General features: G+C 43.1%; 1 protein-coding gene across 1 annotated transcript; it reads right to left on the bottom strand.

Moving 5' to 3' along the window:
* Positions 1–8,257: 8,257 nt before the first annotated feature.
* Positions 8,258–22,098, bottom strand: LOC119427554 (probable E3 ubiquitin-protein ligase HERC1). Its single transcript, XM_037695191.1, has 5 exons — positions 22,014–22,098; positions 9,927–10,226; positions 9,781–9,846; positions 9,582–9,707; positions 8,258–8,398 (listed from the first exon to the last, which is right to left on the bottom strand). The coding sequence occupies exons 1-5, from the start codon at positions 22,083–22,085 to the stop codon at positions 8,258–8,260; spliced, it is 705 nt and encodes a 234-aa protein (XP_037551119.1). The 5' UTR covers positions 22,086–22,098.
* Positions 22,099–24,973: the final 2,875 nt, after the last annotated feature.

Below are 24,973 nucleotides of genomic sequence, written 5' to 3'. Positions count from 1 at the left end.
GAAATATTTCAGTTGGTGTGCAATGAATCTGAAATATATGAAAGTTTAATTTTTATCATTACATTATGGAAAATAATGACCTTTATCACAATATGCTAATTTTTTGAGAAGGACCTGTATACATACATACATACATACATACATATACATACATACATACATACATACATATATATACATACATACATACATACATACATACATACATAAATACATACTGTAGTATGACATATCCTGAGATATATTCATACATTAAACGGGTTCACTCATCTTTCTGGACTGTGTGATGTACGTGCGTTGAATTTAACAGAAATGTGGACGTGAGACGTTAATTATCTTTGACTCACCAAGCGAGTGGGTCATTTATTAACAGAATCAAGTTTAACACATCACACATTTACATTAAATTGGCAGAATATGAAAACAACAACATAATCAGCTTTACAACCAGGAAACCATACGGCCATGGTTTTCCGTTGCTTCACCACAGACATTAATGAAAACATCTGGATTAATTTTCTAGCAGAAAGGAGAGTTTAAAGATGGAAAATTGAGATTTATCTTACAGAGAGATGTGTGAGGGAATTTATCTGTTTTAACCAGAACGTGCACGCTCCTTCGGAACTCAGCTTGTCCCAAACAGTACACTTTTGGTGAAGGTCGACTTTTACCTTTTCTGAAGATAGATCAGTTCCGGCGTGGAGTCTCACTTCCAACCACTGTTCAGTGTCTCAGTGAGAACAGCCAAATACCTAGAGAGCCGTGCGAGGTTATCCAAACAGAAGTTATAATTCCCAAAATCGTCTCTGGTTCAGCTTGTTTGGTTTAGCAGCATCCATGAATGCCTGCGGTTGCATTCACGGACTCCCAAACTCTCTGCACTCTGGATTCCACAACTCTTGAACTCTCTACTTGAACTGCTGCTCCATCTTCAAGACTGAGCTTACAGCAGCTTCAAGACTGAGCTTAACTCTCTACCAGAACTCTTCTGGAACTCTTCTCCCACTGAACTCTGTTTTGAACTAGGAAGTGCCGATATTTAAATGGGCTCCACTTCCGGTTCGTTTGAGAGCCTCTGATTGGTGGATGGACCAGAACAGAGGTGTGGTTTGTGATGTAAGGTGTTATGGAAAGTCAAGGATAGAGATTAAGATTGTTTAAGAACAGACAGAAAGATTGTTGGAGAAAACCAGTCTTCGTGGTGCCACCTCTCCTGTATCTTGCTGTAAAAGTTAAACATGACATTTCTTTTCAGTAAACTTCTTAGTTGACCGAAGCTTGAACTTTAACACACTTACAACTTTGCTCACTTTCAAAGCAGACGATCAAGAAATTGAATCATTACTCTGTAATGTACTCTAACTTGATTTCACTTTGAACTGAGGAATAAAAATCATTACTACTGTTTAAGTAAATAAAAATGAGTAGTTCACTTCAACATGTAAACATTGTTTGAACTAACACAATTTGATTATCAAAACATTTGTAAAATAGTAATGATCATAGAGAATTGTCTTTTCCACTTGATTAATTCAAGACAGAAAGTCTCAGGATGGGTCCAACTGTACTTCTGGATTCAAATCAATGAAATGACAGTTACTGTCCATCTGGTCAGTTTTGACATCAGGTCAAGTTCACTACAATACATACATATATATATATATATATATATACATACATACATACATATATACATACATACATACATACATACATACATACATATATATGTATATACACACATACATATACAGTATATATATTCAAATTCCAAACTACTTTATTAATCCCAAAGGGAAATTATTTGTTGTTGTAACTCGTTATCCTCATTTCATTAAGAGATGTTATAGATACTGATGCTGTAGGCAGGAAGGATCTCTTGTAAAGGTCCATCCCACAGTGGATCCTAAGAAACTGGCTGCAGACGCCGTCTGATCCGTCCACCCAGACTCTGATGGGTATATCAGAGGGCCGGCATGGAGGAGGGGGCGTACCAAAGAGACCATCTTATCACAAGCAGAACTGGTTTGTTCCACTTTGGAGTAAGATGTTGGGGGAAGAATCAGTTTTGTTGTGTGTTTCCTTGACTGATGAAGCCTTCCGGACCAAAGGCGAAACGTTTCAGCACAAAAAGAAAGAAACTGTCCAGAAGACCTGACTGAAAAATGTTGGATTGTATACCTGGATTATTGAGCATGGACTTTGTTATTTCCTCATGTGATTCCCCACCAGCTGCTCTGCACGTTGGCTTCAAACTATGGAATGGATATTCTGAACGGAGGCGTGTCTCATGAACCCAGAGTAGGGGTTGAACGACTACATAATCTTTAAACTCGACATTAACATAATAAAACTCGAGTAGAACTCGAGTACTTGATGACATCATAGGATCTAAAGATGCAAAAATAAATAAATAAATAAAACCGCAAAAAAAGGTCATTATTTACAAAAAAAGGTCATTATTTACAAAAAAAGACCAACAAAACATTGGTAGCATATATCATGCTCCTACTATTTATCATACTGCAAATAAGTCACAGGAAAACCAAAACTATTAGTTATTATTATTATTATTAATCTGCAAAAGTGAAGAAACGTGCAGCATGTCAAAAACAAAACTAAAACCAGTGGGGGGGTTGACCACCCCACACCACCACCCGCAGCGGTGAGCATTAGGTTTGGTTTTAGAGATTAATATGTTTATAGTTTTTTTTTTTTTATAGGTTTAGAGATTAATATTTTTTGCTTTTAGTTTGTGAAACAAGGTCAGAGGAAGCTGGTTCTGGTTCGGTCGATTGGACCCGGTGTTACACCATATTCTGTGACCTGCAACAGTGCATGCAACACCGCCCCCTACGGTCACAATATACGGTGGTCACAGAATATGGTGTAACACCGGTTCACAACAAGCTCCAAACAGTCAGGAAGTTGATTCATTCCCTGTTTCCTTACAGTAGTTGAACCAGAAGATTCATCTGTAGTGAAATATTTCCAGACTATTGAAGCATTTCTACCTGTTTGTCAAGACTGGGCCTGCTCTGCTCCATCCATCTGCTGGGAGGAATCCATTTTGTAACCCACGCCCGATGTGGATCACATGACACGTGACACAATGACGTAACGGCGACGTAATGACGTCACCACGAATACTCGACGTGACATTTAAAAACTCAATAGATGTCCTAGGAATCGATGTGTAGATTACTTGAGTAGTCTGTTAAAGCCCTAACCCAGAGTAAAAAGACCCGCCTCACATTCAGGAAATCCATTTCATAGTTTGCAGCCAGCTACAACGTGAGGGCTGAGTTAGCAGCACTGTGTCTAACAGCTAACCAACTTATCATCTAAACATGTCCGCTGTGTGGAAATATTTTACACTAGAAACACCACAAAACAAGACAGCAACGTGCAATGTCTGCAGAGCTGCTGTACCGAGAGGAGGAATCTCCATTGCGACAACAAACTTAATCAAACATAACACATTAAACCACGGTAAAGTTAGTCTTACATTGGACAATTGAGCTTCGGGGCTTCAGCGGCGTGTTCTTGTTCAGTCCGAAGCAGACATTTTGATTTTGGTCTACCCGTCTCGGAGGAGGGGCAGACTGAGCGAGGCTGACCAAAACCAGGCTCTTTGCTTTGGACTGAACAAGAGGACATCGCTGAAGCCCCAGAGCTTGAATGTTTACCAAGAAGTTGCTAAACTTCATCATAATTAATGACCAACCACTATCAGTTGTAGAAAACAAAGGATTTCTCAGCTTGACACTTGCAGCCAAGATATACTGTAGTTTACCCTCCAGGAGATATGTATCAGTACAACAGTAGACAATCATAATATAAATTGAAAATTACAAGAAAATTATATATATAAAAAAAACAAATAAAAAAAAACAGCTACATTATAAAGCGATGTAAAATACTAAAAACAGGAACATGCCTGTGTTGGTTTATGTCATGAACTTAGCAAATGTTTGAAGCCATTTAATCACTTTAATATCCACTTTAAAACTAGGAATAAAAAGAAACATGTTTTGTGTTAGCAGAATTTAATTCTAACTTTAAAACTTATCCAACATTAATAAAACTTACTTCAAGTTGCCTTTTTGGACATGCATGAATATATTTGTACAAATTGTACTTGAGAGGAGATTATTACAGCCTCATATCAAATCAATGATGATGATGATGATATCTTGTAGTGAACTAGGCCTCCGACCAAAACCTGCCTCTGAAGACCTTCATGGGACAGGAACTGTTATTACATTGATTTGACTCCAGAAATACAAATTAGCTCATCCAGAGACTTTCTAATTGTATCCTGAACTAATCAATTGAAAGAACACTCTCTTTTTTATATTCATCCATCCATCCATCCATCCGTTTTCTTCCGCTTATCCGGGGTCGGGTCGCGGAGGTAGCAGCCTAAGTAGGGAAGCCCAGACTTCCCTCTCCCCAGCCACTTGGGCCAGCTCTTCCGGGGGAATCCCGAGGCGTTCCCAGGCCAGCCGAGAAACATAGTCCCTCCAGCGTGTCCTGGGTCTTCCTCTGGGCCTCCTTCCGGTGGGACATGTCCGGAACACCTCACCAGGGAGGCGTCCAGAAGGCATCCTAAACAGATGCCCAAGCCACCTCAACTGGCTCCTCTCGACGTGGAGAAGTAGCGGCTCTACTCTGAGTCCCTCCCGGATGATCGAGCTTCTCACCATGTCTCTAAGGGAGAGCCCAGACACCCTGCGGAGAAAACTCATTTCGGCCACTTGTATCCGAGATCTCATTCTTTCGGTCACAACCCAAAACTCATGACCATAGATGAGGGTGGCAACGTAGATCGATCGGTAAATTGAGAGCTTCGCCTTTTGACTCAGCTCTCTCTTCGCCACGACAGACCTGTACAGCGCCGCTTCACTGCAGACGCTGCACCTATCCGCCTATCGATCTCACGCTCCATTTTTCCCTCATTCGTGAACAAGACCCCAAGATACTTGAACTCCTCCACTTGGGGTAGGACCTCCTCCCTGACCCAGAGAGGGCACTCTACCCTTTTCCGGCTCAAGACCATTGCCTCGGATTTGGAGAAACTGATCTTCATCCCGGCCGCGTCGCATTCGGCTGCGAACCGCTCCAGCGAAAGCTGTAGATCACGATCTGATGAAGCCAATAAGACCACATCATCTGCAAAAAGCAGAGACGCAATCCTAAGGCCACCAAAACGGATCCCCTCAACACCTTGGCTGCTCCTAGAAATTCTGTCCATAAAAGTTATGAACAGAATTGGTGACAAAGGGCAACCTTGGCGGAGTCCAACTCTCACAGGGAACAAGCCCGACTTACTGCCGGCGATGCGGACCAGGCTCTGACACCGGTCATACAGGGACCTAACAGCCCGTATCAAAGGGCCCGGTACCCCATATTCCCAGAGTACCTCCCACAGGGCCCCCCGAGGGACGCGGTCGAACGCCTTCTCCAAGTCCACAAAGCACATGTAGACTGGTTGGGCAAACTCCCACACACCCTCCAGGACCCTGCTGAGAGTGTAGAGCTGGTCCAGTGTTCCACGGCATAGACGAAAACCGCACTGCTCCTCCTGAATCCGAGGTTCAACTATCCGACGGACCCTCCTCTCCAGAACCCCCAAATAGACCTTACCAGGGAGGCTTAAGAGCGTGATTCCCCTGTAGTTGGAACACACTCTACGGTCCCCCTTTTTGAATAGGGGGACCACCACCCCGGTCTGCCAATCCAGGGGAACTTCCCCCGATGTCCACGCAATATTGCAGAGTCGCGTAAGCCAACACAACCCTACAACATCCAGAGCCTTAAGGAACTCTGGGCGAATCTCATCCACCCCTGGGGCCCTGCCACCGAGGAGCTTTTTAACCACCTCGGTGACCTCAGCACCAGAGATTGGAGGGCCCGACCCAAAGTCCCCAGGCTCCGCTTCCTCAGTGGAAGACGTGCCGCGGTGGGATTGAGGAGGTCTTCAAAGTATTCTGCCCACCGACCCACAACATCCCGAGTTGAGGTCAGCAGTACACCACCCCCACTATAAACAGTGTTGGTGGCGTACCGCTTTCCCCCCCTGAGACGCCGGATGGTGGACCAGAATCGTCTCGAAGCCGTGCGGAAGTCGTTCTCCATGGCCTCTCCGAACTCCTCCCATGCCCGAGTTTTTGCCTCAGCAACCACCCGAGCCGCATGTCGCTTGGACTGCCGGTACCCATCAGCTGCTTCCGGGGTCCCACAGGCCAAAAAGGCCCGATAGGACTCCTTCTTCAGCCTGACAGCATCCCTCACCGACAGTGTCCACCATCGGGTTTGAGGGTTGCCGCCGCGACAGGCACCGACAACCTTGCGGCCGCAGCTCTGGTAAGCCGCCTCGACAATAGAGGCACGAAACATGGTCCACTCAGACTCAATGTCCCCCACCTCCCTCGGAACATGTTCGAAGTTCTCCCGGAGGTGGGAGTTGAAACTCAGTCTCACAGGAGACTCTGCCAGACGTTCCCAGCAAACCCTCACGATATGTTTGGGTCTGCCAGGTCTGACCGGCATCCTCCCCCACCATCGGAGCCAACTCACCACCAGGTAGTGATCAGTTGACAGCTCCGCCCCTCTCTTCACCCGAGTGTCCAAGACATGTGGCCGCAGATCAGATGAGACGATGACAAAGTCGATCATCGAACTGCGGCCTAGGGTGTCCTGGTGCCAAGAGCACATATGGACACCCTTATGCTTGAACAAGGTGTTTGTTATTGACAATCCACGATGAGCACAGAAGTCCAACAACAGAACACCACTCTGGTTCAGATCAGGGGGGCCGTTCCTCCCAACCACACCCCTCCAGGTCTCACTGTCATTGCCCACATGAGCATTAAAGTCCCCAGCAGAACAAGGGAGTCCCCAGAAGGTGCACTTTCCAGTACCACCTCCAAGGACTCCAGAAAGGGTGGATAATCTGAAATGCTGTTTGGTGCATAAGCACAAACGACAGTCAGAACCCGTCCCCCCACACGTAGGCGGAGGGAGGCCACCCTCTCATTCACTGGGGTGAACCCCAATACACAGGCACCAAGTTGGGGGGCAATAAGTACGCCCACGCCTGCTCGGCGCCTCTCACCAGGGGCAACTCCAGAGTGGAAGAGTGTCCAGCCCCTCTCAAGGAAACTGGTTCCAGAGCCCGAGACATGTGTAGAGGTGAGTCCGACATTTTCTAGTCGGAACCTCTCAGCCTCACACACCAGCTCAGGCTCCTTCCCCACCAGTGAGGTGACATTCCACGTCCCAATAGCCAGCTTCTGTAGCCGAGGATCAGACCGCCAGGGTCCCCGCCCTCGGCCACCACCCATCCCACATTGCACCCGACCCCTTTGGCCCCTCCTACAGGTGGTGAGCCCATGGGAAGGGGGACCCACGTCTCCTCTTCGGGCTGTGCCCGGCCGAGCTCCATGGGCCACCAGGCGCTCGCCCGCGTGCCCCACCTCCAGGCCTGGCTCCAGAGTGGGGCCCCGGTGACCCACGTCCGGGCAAGGGAACACTAGGTCCATTTATTTGTGTCATCATCAGGGTCTTTGGGCTGCACTTTGTCTGGTCCCTCACCTAGGACCTGTCTGCCATGGGTGACCCTACTAGGGGCATAAAGCCCCTGACAGCATAGCTCCTAGGATCATTGGGACACTCAAACCCCTCCACCACGGTAAGGTGGCAGCCCAGGGAGCGGCTCTTTTTTATATTATCATTACTATTTTACAATATCTTGATAATCAAAAGTGTGTTTAGTTCATACCATTTTAAATGTTGAAATGAACCACTCATTTTAAATCAACTGTGAAACAGTATTAATGTTTTTTTAATCCTCATTCAAAGTAGAAATCAAGTTAAATGTCTGTTATAAAGTAATTATGCATTTTTGACCTTCTGTCTGAAATGAGAAGAGTGATGTCGGTCAAAAGTCGGAGACAGTCAAAAACAAGTTATTGGAACGAGCTGTCGTGTTTTTAAACCTCTCAGACAGAAACAAGAGAACTGGCACCTGTAGTGTTTCTCACTTCGTCAAAACATTTCTCTGTCTGTTCCTAAACATTTCTTATGTTTTCTCGACTTGTAAAAACCCTTTGACGTCACTAAAACCACACCCCTGTTGGTTCCTTCAACCAATCAGGACTTCTTAAAAGTGACCGGAAGCAGAACTCTTTAAAAGTCGACACTTCCTGGAACTGTGAGTTCGGTTAGTCCCTCTTAGTTCCGTTAAGTCTCTCTAAGTTCCGTTAGTTCTTCTAGTTCTGATGGAGTTCAGCTGTAGTTCCTCGGAGTTCTTCTGGAGTTCCCTGAGTTCAGTTAGTTCTTCTGGTTCTGATGGAGTTTGGCTGGAGTTCCTCGGAGTTCTTCTGGAGTTCCTCTGAGTAGAGTTGGGATTATGGAGTCTTCCACATCTGAGTGGAACCTCTGACGGACTCACAGCTTGCTGTGTATCCACCCGGGAGATGCGCGTGTTGTTGAACGGAGTACCGTCACTACTTCGGATGATTCTCAGCCATCCTGAGGAGACGCTGAAAGGTAGCGTTGAAATGGAACTCCGTATCGGAGCTGACCTATCTTCTGCAAAGGTAACGAGTCGCTTCACTACCGAGTGTACCGGGGCTGAGCTGGGGTTGGATGAAGGGTGCCATTCCTCGTCAACACACTTTCTTCCTCCACATTTTCTCTCCATTCAAACTCCTTCATTCCCCATCTTTAAAACTCTTCTATCTTGCCAGTAATTAATCCAGATGCCTTCAGAAATGTCTGTTGTTTTTATTAAGTAAAACGTGCCAAGTTTTATTAATCAGAACCAGATCTGTCTAATCAAGTGTACAATGTTTTGATGTTAAATTTTCATTCTGTTAATAAATGACCACATTTATTTTGATGGGTCAAAGAAAATTAACGTCTCATGTCACTGATTAAACCATCTACGCACAGCACCCTGTCACATATCTGTCAAGTAGCTCGAAAAAAGAGAGAACCCGTTATTTAAATAAAATTGTAGTGGAGCTCTGAAGCTAACCAAGCTAATCGAGCCTTTTAGCACACTACAATCGGGACGGGATCAGTCGATATTCAGATTTAGGTTTTGGGATCGGATTGGAACTAAAAAAATGTGGATCAGTGCATCCCTAATATTATTTAAATTTGTTTTGCTTACTTTATAAATCTACCCCCCCCCCCCCGCCCCCAACAAAAAAAACAAAAAACAAAAAAAACTTCAGGTTATGTTACTCTTGATTTTTGAATATTAACAATAAACTCTAGTTGCGGTCGTCTTCCTTTAAAAGTTCTAAAATAAAACTATCATATATGTTTCTCTTCTTCTGAAATAAAATAAAAACTCCACGTGTTCCTTTCCTTACATTTCTAATCCAACATAAATAAATAAAAAATCTCTGAGATGAGATTCTATTATAAATAGAAATTCAGACTTTTCTTTGTCCTTAAATTAAAAGCAAACTTGGAATGTGTTCTTCCTTTTGCATAAATGTGAACCAAAAGTTGTTCTTGCCTTTTGTGAATGTAAAATAAAAATGTTTTATTGGTTTGTTTACCTGTTGAGCCTGGGAGAAGGATGGGGCAGTGGCAGGCACCAGGATGTTTCTGCCAGCCTCGGACAGCTGACCATGTCGTCCTGCACCCCACAGAAAAACATCACACTTCCCCCCCAGGTGCCAGTCCTGTAAACAACATTCACAGGTGAGCAATAGAAGATCTCAGCTGCAATAGCAAAAACCCAAGTGATGGTTCAACCTCAGGTCGAGAGATGGCCCAGGACATGACTTGCTCATCCATACCAGATGCCCATTTGCTGTTGTCCTGGAAACACATAGACCATAATAGTTAGATGAACCCATGATTTTTATCTTACAACCTTTTGAGTCATGAGGGTTCCTCACCATGACCAGAGCCACGTCCTCTTTGGGCACTAGCTCCAGGTCTGGAACGCTGAAGGATTCGGTGAAGGTGGCTCCTTGAGCAAGGGCCTCAGCTGCTTTCACTGTTGTGGAGAAACAGTCGAGCCACGCCCACTCACTGGCACTCCACACTGCAGTGCCAGACTCTGGTGGACAATGACGCAGGTGAGGGGGCACAGGAGGGCGGCACAGGAGCTGGTCCAGGTGGAGGCCCACTGCCAGGGAGGCAAGGCATTGCATATAGGGGCTGTGAACCAGCTGCTCCCCGCAGACAACATGGGGCTGAAGACAACATCAGAAGTAGACCATTTTAAACTGTTACATACAGTATGATCAGTATATTTAACAAGAAATCAGGTCATTTTATTAAGACTCTTCTCAGGGAAACTTGGTTTAAATTTTTACTTTACATTTTCATATTTAGCTTCTTAAAGCAACGACAGACAGCTCTGTAAAAATTCCTGATGCAATCAGCATTTCTTTTTAAAGGGGTCAAATTTTCCACGGAATAAATAATTATCTGAATTAATAATTCTCAATTAATAATTAACTAATTAATAACTAATTACTAATAACACTGAATTAATAATTATCCACTGAAGCGATTCTGATGAATACATAAACTGTTACCTATGGTACTGTTTAGAGCCCGACCGATATATTGGTAGGGGCTGACATTTTAGGCCGATATAGGCATTTGGGAACATGCAGGTATTGGTGATAACTGTCCCATTATGTGCTGATATAAGCACTTATAATTTTCACCTCTAAAATGCTGGAACCAGTCATTCGAATTCTAATTCTGAATTCTAGAATTGCACCGCTCCAGGTGGCTGCATGTTAGAGCAGCTCTACTTTCATTCTGAGATTTTGATTTTGGAAACTTTAATTCCTCTTTTTTCTGGATGTAAATCACATTTGTTGGATGTCTGTTTCCTCTGGTATCAGATGCTGTGCAGCTGGAAGGATTTTTACTGAAATTTTTTTAGTTTTGGACATTTGTTATGATGTGTAACCATAGCAACAAGGCAGCTTTCTACAATCAACAGCTGATTAACATCTCAAAAGCTCAAATAATATCTCAGCTACAGCCCCAAATCTCAAATGAGTTGAAAGGATGTTCTGTGGACGCATTCTCATCTACCTGCCAGCTGTGCTCGAGTGCCTGACCACTGAGATCCTGGAACTAGCAGGAAACACGGCTCATGACAGCAGAAGAACAGGATCGTCCCTCAGCACCTACAGTTGGCTGTCCGCAGTGACGAGGAGCTCGGCAGACTGCTGGGAGGAGTGACCATCCCACTGGGAGGAGTTCTGCTCGGCATTTGGGCGGTCCTACAGCCCGAGGGGAACCGAGAGGCCAGCCGAGTCTGGGTGGACGGATCAGACGGCATCTGCAGCCAGTTTCTTAGGATCCACTGTGGGATGGATCTTTACAAGAGATCCTTCCTGTCTACAGCCATCAGCATCTATAACATCTCTTAATGAAATGAGGATAACGAGTTACAACAACAAATAATTTCCCTTTGGGATTAATAAAGTATTTTCGAATTGAATTTGAATTGAAGATGGAGCTACAAGCTGGAGCAACAACACCACCAGCCTGATCAAGAAAGCTCATCAGAGACTCTACTTCCTCAGACGGCTGAGGCGAGCTGGTCTGGGAAGCTCAGTCCTCACCTCCTTCTACAGGTGTGCAGTGGAGAGCATCCTGTGCTCGAGCATCAATGTGTGGCATGGAGGCTGCACAGCTGCAGAAAGAAAAGCTTTGCAGAGAGTGGTGAAGGCTGCACAGAAATCTGTCGGAATCAGTCTCCCCACCATCACAGACATCTACACCTCCAGATGCAGGAAGAGGGCCACCTGCATCATGAAGGACCTCACTCACCCAGCACACACACTTTTTGCCCCACTCCCCTCAGGAAGGAGGTTGAGGAGCATTAAGTGTAGAACCACTAGACTGAGGAACAGCTTCTACCCCGAGGCTGTTAGACTCATGAATCTCTAACCAGAATAATCACTGTGAAAAACCATATCATGTTGCTGCTGATCTGTTTCATGTTGCTGCTGATCTGTTTCAATGTTGATGTGTTCATGCGTGCACATCTGCTCACAGACTCATGTTCATGTTTGTGCTGATGTTCAATGTTTTATGTTATGACTGCTTAGTGTATATTTAGTTGATGTTTTTCTTAGTTCATATCTTAGATGTTATTACTGTTTTTCTTATACATTTTATTGTTGGATGTAACTGGGACCCTGTGTACATAATTTCGCTCCACCACATGTACCACATGAGGTGCGAATGACAATAAAGAAACTCTGACTCTGACTCTGACTCTGAATTGAACTGAATTGAATTGTACAATGTATCCAGCAAATGGCGCATGAAGACTACTTTCAAGTCATGGCCATTCACTTAAGTTTCACTTTCAGCACAGGTGAAACAGGGAGCAATACTGTGTAGAGTATTATGTTGAACAGATCATAGTAAGTTTATTGAAAATGATCTGTAAAAATGTTTAAAAAGTCAATAATAAATTCTCTTCAATACTCCAACCCACTTGTCATTAGCTACGTGCCTCTCAAGTTAGCAAGCTAACGTTTAGATAACCTAGCATAGGTTATTGCCTTGTAAAAATTTATCCAGAACAACAAATCTAACATAAAGCTAAAATATATCACTGTTTGTAACGTTATCTTTGTCATCCTCAATGAAATACATTGTCTAAAATCTTCTCTACAAAGAAAAACAAACATTGTTGCAGTCAATACGAATTAAACCTTCACCATATGTGACTGTTTAAACAATGAACATGGAAGGTGTTTCTTTGTTTAATTTATATTTTTCTAACACACTTGATAATGTTATGATGAAAAGTTAAGAATAGAAAATGTGAACGCACGTTAGGATGACTGTTTTTATGACCATTGCTCCACATGTCAACCTAGAGAGGGTCTAGGTATAGCATGGATCTGATTAGCTTAGCTTCATGGTTGCTAACAGCTGCACTAAATAAACAAGCTTCGATTCACTCACAGTTTACTTTTAAATTGTCAGCTGTTATATCGGTTATCGGCAGTGACCAGTGAAAGCAGTGAAAGCAGAGAAGAAACCCAAACAGGACTCCAGTCAGCCATCAGGTGAAAAGGAGGAACCCAGACCAGTGGTCATTCCGTATGTTGAGGGAGTATCAAGTCAAGTCAAGTCAGATTTATTTATAGAGCACATTTAAAACAGAAACTGTTACCAAAGTGCTTAACAAAAATATCACAACATCAAATAAAAAGTAGCTACTGTAGATATATTTACTGCACATGGAATAAAAACATAAAACCAAAAACAATTAGAAACAATGAAATACTAAATCAGATCTGATGACCTTGTGTTAAATAGGAATAATAACAAAAGCATAAACAGAATCAGCATCAATGAAAAACTAGATCTAAAGCTGATCACCCTGTGTTAAATGTCAGTGAGTACAGATGTGTCAGTGAGTACAGATGTGTTTTTAGGAGAGATTTAAAAGCAGAGACTGAGGTGGCCTGTCGAATGTTGATGGGCAGATTGTTCCAGAGTTTAGGGCCCACGACTGAAAACGCTCGATCTCCTCTGAGCTTCAGCTGGTTTTTGGTACGGCCAAAAGCAGCTGGTCTGATGATCTCAAAGCCTGAGAAGGAGCATAAGGATGAAGAAGGTCGGAGAGGTATGATGGTGCAAGGCCGTTAATGCACTTGAATGCCAGCAGGAGAATTTTAAAATCAACTCTGACACATACAGGAAGCCAGTGAAGAGAGGACAGAACTGAAGTACTGTGCTCAAACCTGTGAGTTCCTGTTAGTAGCCGAGCTGCAGCATTTTGTACGAGCTGGAGACGTGAAAGTGAAGCCTGACTAACCCCAACATAAAGTGAGTTACAGTAGTCCAGCCGGGTTGTAATAAATGCATGGACTAGTTTTTCAAGGTCGGATCTGGACAGAACGGACTTAAGCTTTGCTATCTGCCTTAGCTGAAAGAAGCTTTTTTGTAGAACAGAATTGATCTGTTTATTAAACTTAAAGTCCGAGTCTAACACTACCCCGAGATTGGTAACTGACTGCTTTAGATGAGGCTGAAGGGAGTGCAGGTTTACAGGATCAGTGGTAGAGCTTGGGTTAAACACAATGACCTCAGTCTTCTGATCATTAAAACTCAAGAAGTTTGCAGCCATCCAAGTCTTGATGCCATCAAGACATTTTAGCAAAAGGTGGATGGAGCAGGAACTGTTTGGTTTTGGTATCAGAGAAACTGAGACGTTTATTTTCTAAACACAACGTCCCAGTGGCTTTTAAACCCCAAAATACATTAAAGACTGGTTCATCCCAAAGATGATCTGAGCTGCAAACAGCACCTCAGACTGTTGATCTTTTTGAAGTCTCTTGCTCTGGTGCTGCTCCCCCAGCAGATGATGGCAGAAGAGACAGCTCTCTCTACAACAGACTTATAGAAGAAATGCAGCATCTTGCTGCAAACACTGAAGGATTTCAGCTTCCTCAAGAAGTACAGTCTGCTCTGTTCCTTCTTGTAGACGCTTCACTGTTGCATTTCCAGTACATTCGACTACTGCAGAGTCATCTGAATATTTCTGCAGATGACAGGAGTCTGTTTTGTACTGGAAATATGAGGTGTACAGAGTGAAAAGGAATGGTGAGAGTACAGTCCCCTGTGGTGCTCCTGAGCTACTGACCACCTGGTCAGACACACAACCTTCAGTCTCACAAACTGTGGTATGTCTGTCCGTCAGGTAGTCTTTGATCCAGGTGATTGTTGAGGCCTCCACCTGAGTCTTCTGGAGTTTCTGACAAAGCAGATCAGGCTGGATTGTGTTAAATGCACTGGAGAAATCAAAGAACACGACTCTCACAGTGCTGTCTGCCTTTTCTAGATGACAGTGAGTTTGCTGAAGCAGGTGTATGATGGCATCTTCAACTCCAAGTCCATGCTGATAAGCAAACTGCAGTGGGTCCTGATATGTGCTTGTTTGTTTAGTCAGGTGGGTCAGCAGAAGTCTCTCTAGGACCTTCACGATGTGGGATGTCAGGGCAACAGGTCTATAGTCATTGAGGACTGATGGGTGAGTTTTCTTTGGCACTGGAACAAGACAGGAGGTTTTCCACAACACTGGAACCTTCTCCTGGGTCAGGCTAAGGTTGAAGAGGTGCTGCAGAACCCCACAGAGCTGCTCTGCACAGACCTTCAGGACTCTGGGACTGACACCATCTGGACCTGCAGCCTTATTCTGGTTCAGACTCTCCAGCTGCTTCCTCACCTGACTTCTGGAGATGCAGAGGGGGGAGGTAAAGGAGGTATCAGCATCTTCTGATTTGGTTGAAGACCAACATGTAGAAGAAGAAGGGTCCATGACTGAGGTAGATACAGTATTTGTGGTGTGACAGGACAGCCTTGGGTCAAAGGAGGGTGGTATGTCTGTTTGGCTTTGGGCAAGAGAGGAGGTTGCTGAGCTTTTTCCTGAACTGAACATATTGAAGAATGTGTTCAGTTCATTGGCTCTGTCCAGGCTTCCATCCTTCTGATCCTCCTTCTGCTTGAAGCCTGTGATCTGTTTTATCCCTGACCACACCTCTCTGATATTTTTCTGTTGGAGCTTGCTCTCCAGCTTCTTCTTGTACACCTCCTTGCTGTTTCTTATCTTGACTTTTAGTTGCTTCTGTGTACTCCTCAATAATTCCCTGTCTCCCTCCCTGAAGGCTCTTTTTTTCTGGTTTAGCAGTTCCTTTAGGTCAGTGGTGATCCAGGGTTTGTTACTGGGGAAGCATCTCACTGTTCTGGTGGGGATGGTGTTGTTTACACATAAGTTTATATAGTCGGTCACACACTCAGTCATGGCATTGATGTCCTCTCCATGTGGCTGGCACAGTGCATCCCAGTCTGTAACCTCAAAACAACCCCGTAGGGCTTCTTCAGCTTCCATTGACCATTTTCTCACTGTTCTCTTTATTGCAGGTTGCCTCTGAACAAGGGGTTTACATTTTGAGCAGAGAAACACAAAATTGTGAACTGATTTGCCAAGAGGGGGTCTAGCTTTAGCGATGTACGAATCCTTGACATTTGTATAAAACAAGTCCAGCATTTTGTTTCCTCTGGTAGAGCAGCTGACAAACTGTTGCAATGTCGGAAGTGTAGCAGAGACAGAGGCATGATTAAAATCCCCAGATATTGCAACAAACGCACTAGGGTGTTGTGTCTGTAGCTTAGCAACCTCGGAGTTGATGACATCACATGCAGTCTCGGCAACAGCATTGGGTTGAATGTAAACAGTTGCCAAAATAACACTGATGAACTCTCTTGGCAAATAATATGGACGACAACTTAGTGCTAACAGTTCAATATCTGGACTGCAGAGACGACACTTCACAGTAACATGTCCAGGATTACACCATCTGTTGTTCACAAGCACTGCCAACCCACCTCCTTTCCTTTTGCCACTCCTCTTTAAATCTCTCTCTGCTCGTATGGTCAGAAAGTCTGGCAGAGAAACGCTGGAGTCGGGGATATGATCCTGCAGCCATGTCTCAGTGAAACACATAACACTGCATTCCCGATACTTTGGATGGGTCCTTGTTAGGGCCTGAAGTTCATCCAACTTGTTTCCCAGCATCTCACATTGCCCATCATGATCGATGGAAGAGATGGTTTGAACTTCATTCTTCTCTCTTTCTCCATCTTCTTTGTTCTTGCTCTGCATCCACGATGCCTCCTTTTCAACTCATTTGGGATTTGGGGCTGTAGTTGAGATATTATTTGAGCTTTGGAGATGTTAATCAGCTGCTCCCAGTTGTAACAAACAACCTTGTTGTTATGGTTATGCATCATAACTGTTAAAATATTTTTGGACTGGTCCTATGGTTTTGATCTGCTCAGAGACCCATTTTGTTTTGATTTTGCAGAAGGGACTAGGATGAGGGCGACTGGTGGGGTGATCTGAGAAGATGGTGGGACAGTGGAGAACATTGAGAGCTAAATCGACTAAAATTGAGTTTGCTGAAGAAAGACATTTGTTATTTTTCTGTTTTTTTCGTCTACCAGGCAATGGAAGGACAGTCTAAAGTATATTTTTTAGTCAAAACATTATTTTAGATTAAATGAAGAAAAACATTAAGAACACTTACAGTTATGGGTTGTTATACTTATTTTTGTTGAATTAACTGTATAAAATCTTGATATACATATTTGATTAGTATTTCCTGATAATAGCTCTGATGATTGATTAAATGATCTCAAATGATTGATAATTGCTCAAGGTATAATGGTATTTGTTGTAATGAGTTTTGGGAAAAGCATGATCTAATATCGCCACTAGATGGTGTAATTACGGTGATAAAGTTTATTTTTGATATTGTATGAAATTATGAATTTTTACAGCTAACGGCCATGACGATAGACCAGAGGATCTTGATAAATACATATAATGGGGTTTTGTAATATAGATTTTCCTGGGGGTGAACATTTGACATTTTTTCTATCTAAATTGGGACTAAATTGAAGGGTGGTGGAATGGGTGAATTGATTTGTTGATTAATTGGGATTGTTTATTTTTATATTAGATCACCAGGGGGAGTTGGGAGGTTCTACTATTTACATACAATATGCATGTTAAAACACATTAATTGTTTAAATCATATTTTTTATTCACACAAACACATTTTCTGCTGTGACAGGCTAAACATACCGGCAGCGCTCTGTGCAAATAAAATTGAGACGGCACGATTGAAGGGGAAGAGGGCACAGAGTTTTTTTTTCTTTTTCTTTTTCAGATGGACAAAATGGACCAGGTCTGCCCTTGGAGTCAAAAAGAGAAGTTCAGGTTCTACAAACTGATGAACATCTATTAGATAAGAACACTTCTTGAATTAGGACGCCTCCTGCAATTATTAAATCATATATTTAGAGCTCATACTTAGACAAATGTTAGAAATTTCCATTATGTCATATTGCACCACACCAGGGGGATGCTGAAGTTCTAGGCAGATGTCCAGGGCTGGGTCAGGTGACCTGAGGCTGGCAGCAGGTCACACCCTAGCCGTCAGCTCTGGCATCTTATTTTGACCTGAGGCTGCCAGGTCACACATGCTATAGTCTGTAGGCATCTCCCGTCAACATATAAGGAGAAGTTTACATTCAACCAGAGGAAAAATGATTAATTGCTTGCTTATCTGGCGGTATTGAACTGGGAGTTTTTATGCGAGGGAACCACTTTGGGGACCCTCGCCCAGTGGGAGTTGTTTGGATATTTCTTATCTAGACTGGTCCTATGGTTTTGACCTGCTCAGAGACGGGATTATAATGAAATTACAACCCGGTTCTGACTGGGTTAAACTGGGCCAGTAGCTCTAAGAGAGTCTCCCTGGGATTCAATATCAGTCAAGGAATAGAGTTTAATCTGCCACATCATGTAGAAAGGCTTTTGAAGCACCGTCTCATATTTCCTAACACATCAGAATCACATAAGATCCATTGAGATCAGACTTAGTCACACTCCCTCATCCATTGACAGGTTGAGCTCCCCTTCTGCGAAGGGGGAGTCCAGGAACCTATAAATGAGTAATGACACGGGACATCGGGGCTCTTCCGGGTTTTTGTGAATGCGTCACAGACTGGAGAGACCAGCGCTGTGAATTGTAATTTTTTCCTGACTTGATTTTAATACAATTGATAAAATCCAAAAAAGTTCAATCTGGTCCTCTGGTCAAGTTCACACGAGAAGATGCAAAAAATGGCAGGTTGGCTTTCTTGGACTGTGAGGTCTCAGTCTCTGATAGAGGACATTTGCAAACTGAGGTGTATCGCAAACCCACCCACACAGACCAGTATTTGCAGTTTGACTCCCATCACCCTTTGGAGCACAAGTTAGGAGTCATCAGGACTCTGTATCACAGAGCAGACAGCATCCCCACTAACTCAGGAGCCAGGCAGAAGGAGAAATCCCACACAAGACAGTCTCTAGAGCAATGTGGATATCCTAACTGGGCCTTCCTAAAAGCAGAGAAGAAACCCAAACAGGACTCCAGTCAGCCATCAGGTGAAAAGGAGGAACCCAGACCCAGACCAGTGGTCATTCCATATGTTGAGGGAGTATCAGAGAAACTGAGACGTTTATTTTCTAAACATAACGTCCCAGTGGCTTTTAAACCCCAAAATACATTACGGCAAAGACTGGTTCATCCCAAAGATCCAGTCCCCCGGCACAAACAGAGTAATATTGTGTATGTTGTTCAGTGTCAGGAGGGTGATCAGTCTTACATCGGGGAAATAAAACAGCCACTGGCCAAAAGGATGGACCAGCACAGAAGATCAACATCATCAGGCCAGGACTCTGAGGTCTACACTAATCTCCAGGCCAGAGGTCACTCTTTCAGGGATATAGATGTTCACATCCTGGACAGAGAGGAACGATGGTTTGAGAGAGGAGTAAAGGAGGCCATCTTTGTGAAAAGAAACCGTCCATCGTTAAACAGGGGTGGAGGCCTCCGGGTTCAACTGTCCCCCTCTTACAATGCTGTGATTGCTAGTATCACTCAGCCCTCTGTGAATAGTAAACAGCCATCAGGTGCTAATGATCCATTGTTAGGCTGATGGTCCTTCTTGAGCATGTGATCAGCTGGTTTTGGTTGTCAGCAGCAAAACTGGTTGATCCACTCTGAGAAGGTGCTATTTAAGAGACTGAGCTGAAAACAGCACCTTAGACTGAGGAAGTCCTCAGGATGAGAGACGAAACGTTTCTACATTTTTTTTCTTTTTTTTTTGAATGTCCAGAGGACCAGATTGAACTTTTTTGGATTTTTCTACCTGGATTATTGAGCATGCATCAGGATACAATTGATAAAACTTAATTGATGTTCCCTTGATTTATTGTTTAGTATGAGTTACCACTTCTGAGGGAGATTTGAGCTGGGGGGAAAAGACGTGGGCTGGAGGGGGTTTTCTGGGTCCGGTGGCCCGCAGCACAGCTCGCGTCTTTAACAGTACAAATGTCCAAAAGCAAAGATATTTCTGTAAAAATCCTTCCAGCTGCACAGCATACGACACCAGAGGAAATAATCATCATCAAAAAAAAAAAAAAGATTTATATCCAGAAAAAAAGAGGAATTAAAAGTTTTCAAAAGTAACATCTCAGAATGAAAGTAACAGAGCTACTCCAACATGCAGCCACCTTGAGCGGCGCGATTCTAGAGTGCAATTGTGAAGTTTTTTTTAAAGCTTTTGTAAAATAGGAATTTGAGCAAATATATTGTTATGTTGTGAAGGTTTTTATATATTTGAGCAAAATGGCATTTGGTTACAGTTGGAGTCAAACATAATCATATCCTATTGTTTTATGTGCATGGGATAATAGAAAATGTGTAGATAATTAAAAGAAAATACAAAAACAAGACAATTTAGGCTTGTAAATCAGATCCCTCTTGTAAATGAGTCCTCGAGGCTCAATGAGACTAACCTGTGTAAATAAAGGTTGAATGAAAAATAAAGTTAGTTTAGTGTTTTAAAACCTAAAGAAAATCTAAACTCTCATAAATGGCACCAAACTATGCCGAAATGAACCATCTTGAGACAACTGACAAAACACCTTGCTATTCCTTTACTAAAACCACCTTAACTGCACTAGTTTATTTCAGCAACATGACTCCTTGAACAAGTAACGTCCGCATGTAGATTCATGGTTTCCTAGAGATTTTAGTCTTCTTCATCAGATTTTCTGAGGGGTTATATATAAAGCAAAAAATAAATAAAATACAATAACTTTGGGCGAGGGAAAATACAATCGTTTTTTCCCCTTCAATGTTCAATTCATATTTTCTTTTTCTGTGAAACAATAACAGCTGCTGTGATTCTTACACTTGTGATGAAACCTTCCAGTTGTTCGCTTTATTTTGATGCGGAGATAATTTAAACAGCGTTTATAAATGCTGAGAAACACTTTCATTTGGGCATGTTATTTTAAAGCAGGGACTTCAAGAAAACCTCTTGGGATTTAACAAGTTAAGAAAAATGAAAATCCAATTTAAATTTTGCTCAATTCAATTTGCATCATGTCAGTTCCCAACAAAGAGTTTCAGGGTTCTATATATATATAAAAAAAACAAATCCAGGTCAAAAATCTAAATAGATAAAAATTCAAATTCAAATTCAAAAATACTTTATTAATCCCAGAGGGAAATGAAGTGTTGTCGTAGCTCATCATCCTGGTTTCATTCAAGAGCTGCTATAGATGCCGATAGCTGTGGGCAGGAAGGATCTCCTGCAGTGAAGCTGAAGAATCTGGCCACAGATACCGATCCGTCCACCCAGATCTAGCTTGCTGTCAGATCCGGCGGGCCTCTCGGTCCTCCTGGGCAGCAGGACTGCCTGAATGTCGGACAGAATTCCTCCCTGAGTGATGGTCACTCCTCCTAGCAGTCTGCAGAGCTCCTCACGAGCCAAGTTTCTCACCAGCTCCAGGATCTCGGGGGTCAGGTACTCGAGCACTGCCGCCAGGTTGACGGGAATTTGTCCACGGCATCTCCTTTTCAACTCATGTGGGATTTGGGGCTATAGATGAGATATGTGAGCTTTTGAGATGCTAATCAGCTGCTCCTTGTTGTTAAAAAAAACCCACCTTGTGCCATGGTTACGCATCATAACTAATGTCCAAAAGTAAAAAAGTTTCAGTAAAAATCCTTGCAGCTGCACAGCATCCAACACCAGAGAATATAATCATCCAAAAAAAGTGATTTATAACTAGAAAAAAGAGGAATTAAAGTTTTCGAAAGCAGTAAATCAGAATGAAAGTAACAGAGCTGCTCCAACATGCAGCCACCTTGAGCGGCGCAATTCTAGAACCAGATCCATCCATAAATATGATGAATCCAGATTCTGATAAAAATGTTAATTTGTTTCAAGTGTTGACATGACCTGTTAACCCCGTGAGTCAAAAACCATTTTCTGTATGAATGAGGTTAGAGTAAAAACACTCAACTGACAAAGGTCAGGATGAGGACTTTTGCTTAGGAATGTCCGTGGTGAACCTTTACCTTCTCATAGGTGTACTGCTCCTGCAGGATCACTGGCAGCCTCTCCAGGAAAGTTCTCATGCAGGGAGCCATGTTGAGGCCGAGGACACCCTGCTTCTTCAGTGCCGTACGGCAAGTCGCTAGTACGTGATTGGACGCCACAAACTCCTTGTTGCAATTGACCACCAGAACATCCTAAATATTAAAATGCACACAAAAAAGAGAAGATGGCAATAAAGATGGGACAAAGTGAAAAAACCATGAACGAATGAACCAGTGAACCGGTAATAATCACTAAAATTAGAAACATCTGATCTAAAAATGATGCAGAAAAACTGGTCCATGCATTTGTCACGTCTAGACTGGACTATTGCAATGGTTTATTATCTGGGTGTCCAAATACTTCTTTAAAACGTCTTCAGTTGATCCAAAATGCTGCTGCCAGAGTCTTAACTGGAGTTACTGGGAGAGATCATATCTCTCCAGTTTTAGCTTCTCTCCATTGGCTCCCTGTCAAATCCAGAATAGAATTCAAAATCTTATTTCTAACCTACAAAGCTCTCAACAACCTAGCTCCATCTTATATTACAGATCTTATTGTTCCATATTTTACTAACAGAGCACTTTGCTCTCAGACTGCAGGTTTACTTGTGGTTCCTAGAATTTACAAAAACAGAATGGGAGGCAGATCCTTCAGTTATCAGGCTCCTCTCTTGTGGAACAAACTTCCAATCTCTGTCCGTGAGGCTGACACATTATCCAGTTTTAAGACTGGGATTAAGACTTTCCATTATGATAAATCCTATTGGGTTGGCTTGGGTTTCCTGAGCTGTCCCTTAGTTATGATGCTATAGGCTTAGACTGCTGGAGGACAAACTGACCACATTTCTTCTCTATGCTACTGTCTTTAAAAGAAAGAAGGACTCTTACGTCAGTATGCTCTTTGTGGACTTCACATCCACCTTCAACACCATGATCCCCCAAACCCTGATGGACAAACTATTCACAATAGGACTAAGTCCCTCCATTTGCAACTGGGTCCTAGACTTCTTAACAAACAGACCACAGTCAGTGAGGATCCACAACTTCTCCTCCACCATAACCCTCAGCACTGGCTCTCCTCAGGGATGTGTATTGAGCCCCCTCCTGTTTACTCTGCTCACGTATGATTGTGCAGCTACCCATCCAGGCTGTCACATTGTAAAGTTTGCAGATGATACAGCGGTGGTGGGATGCATCACAAACAATGATGAGTCCAGCTACAGGCAAGAGGTGGAACACCTGGAGAGCTGGTGCAAAGATAATAACCTTCACATCAATGTGAAGAAGACAAAGGAGATGATTGTGGACTTCAGAAGGAACAAAAACATCTACACCCCCCTGAACATAAGAGGATCTGCGGTGGAAGTGGTCTCCAGCTACAAGTACTTGGGTGTGCACCTGAACAACAACCTCAGCTGGAGCAACAACACCACCAGCCTGATCAAGAAAGCTCATCAGAGACTCTACTTCCTCAGACGGCTGAGGCGAGCTGGTCTGGGAAGCTCAGTCCTCACCTCCTTCTACAGGTGTGCAGTGGAGAGCATCCTGTGCTCCAGCATCAATGTATGGCATGGAGGCTGCACAGCTGCAGAAAGAAAAGCTTTGCAGAGAGTGGTGAAGGCTGCACAGAAATCTGTCGGAATCAGTCTCCCCACCATCACAGACATCTACACCTCTAGATCCAGGAAGAGGGCCACCTGCATCATGAAGGACCCCACTCACCCAGCACACACACTTTTTACCCCACTCCCCTCAGGAAGGAGGTTAAGGAGCATTAAGTGTAGAACCACTAGACTGAGGAACAGCTTCTACCCTGAGGCTGTTAGACTCATGAATCTCTAACTAGAATAATCACTGTGAAAAAACATATCATGTTGCTGCTGATCTGTTTCATGTTGCTGCTGATCTGTTTCAATGTTGATGTGTTCATGCGTGCACATCTGCTCACAGACTCATGTTCATGTTTGTGCTGATGTTCAATGTTTTTATGTTATGAGTGCTTAGTGTATATTTAGTTGATGTTTTTCTTAGTTCATATCTTAGATGTTATTACTGTTTTTCTTATACATTTTATTGTTGGATGTAACTGGGACCTTGTGTACATAATTTCGCTCCTCCACATGTACCACATGAGGTGCGAATGACAATAAAGAAACTCTGACTCTGACTGAATATAAACATTAGTGTGAATATAAACAGTAGTATGAACAGTAGTATGACAAACAGTAGCATGAACAGTAGTATGAATATAAACAATAGTATGAATACAGTAGTATGAATATAAACAGTAGTATGAACTGTAGAATGAATATAAACAGTAGTTTGAACGGTAGTATGAATATAAACAGTAGTATGATTAGTCTACAAAAAAGAAAAGTAGCAAAAAACAGCTAGATTCTAAGGCGAATGTAGAAACTAAAAACAGGAACATGTCTGCATTGGTCCCTGCCAGGAGTCCAACACATTCTTAAAGCCACTTAAGAGAGGTCAAGGTCGAGAGCTTCAGATATTATTGTAAAATATTCCATACCATACCATTTTATTTATAGAGCACTTAAAACAGCTAGAAGGCCAACCAAAGTGCTGTACAGACATAACAATAGACAACACACGAAGCAATATACAAAATGAAGTAAATCAAAAATATGGACATAAAAACAATGCAGATAATAACTATGACGACAAACCAGTGTGAAGCGTACAGGATCAAAACACAGATCATCTGGTGTTGAAAGCTACTGAATAGTAGTGAGTTTTTAAATGGGACTTGAAAACCGAGAGGGAGGGGGCCAGTCTGATAAGCAGAGGTAACTCGTTCCAGAGTCTTGGTCCTGCTACAGAGAAGGCCCTGTCACCTCTGCGCTTAAGACGAGTTCCTGGAACTGTGAGGAGCAATTTGTCCGCTGACCTCAGGGAACGTGGTGGGACATACGGTTGTA

This window comes from Nematolebias whitei, chromosome 2 (genome assembly GCF_014905685.2).
Source record: "Nematolebias whitei isolate Nwh7 chromosome 2, NemWhi1, whole genome shotgun sequence".
Taxonomy (NCBI): Eukaryota; Metazoa; Chordata; class Actinopteri; order Cyprinodontiformes; family Rivulidae; genus Nematolebias; species Nematolebias whitei.
Note: the sequence above shows the minus strand (reverse complement) of the source record. Positions and strands in the feature narration are given on the sequence as shown.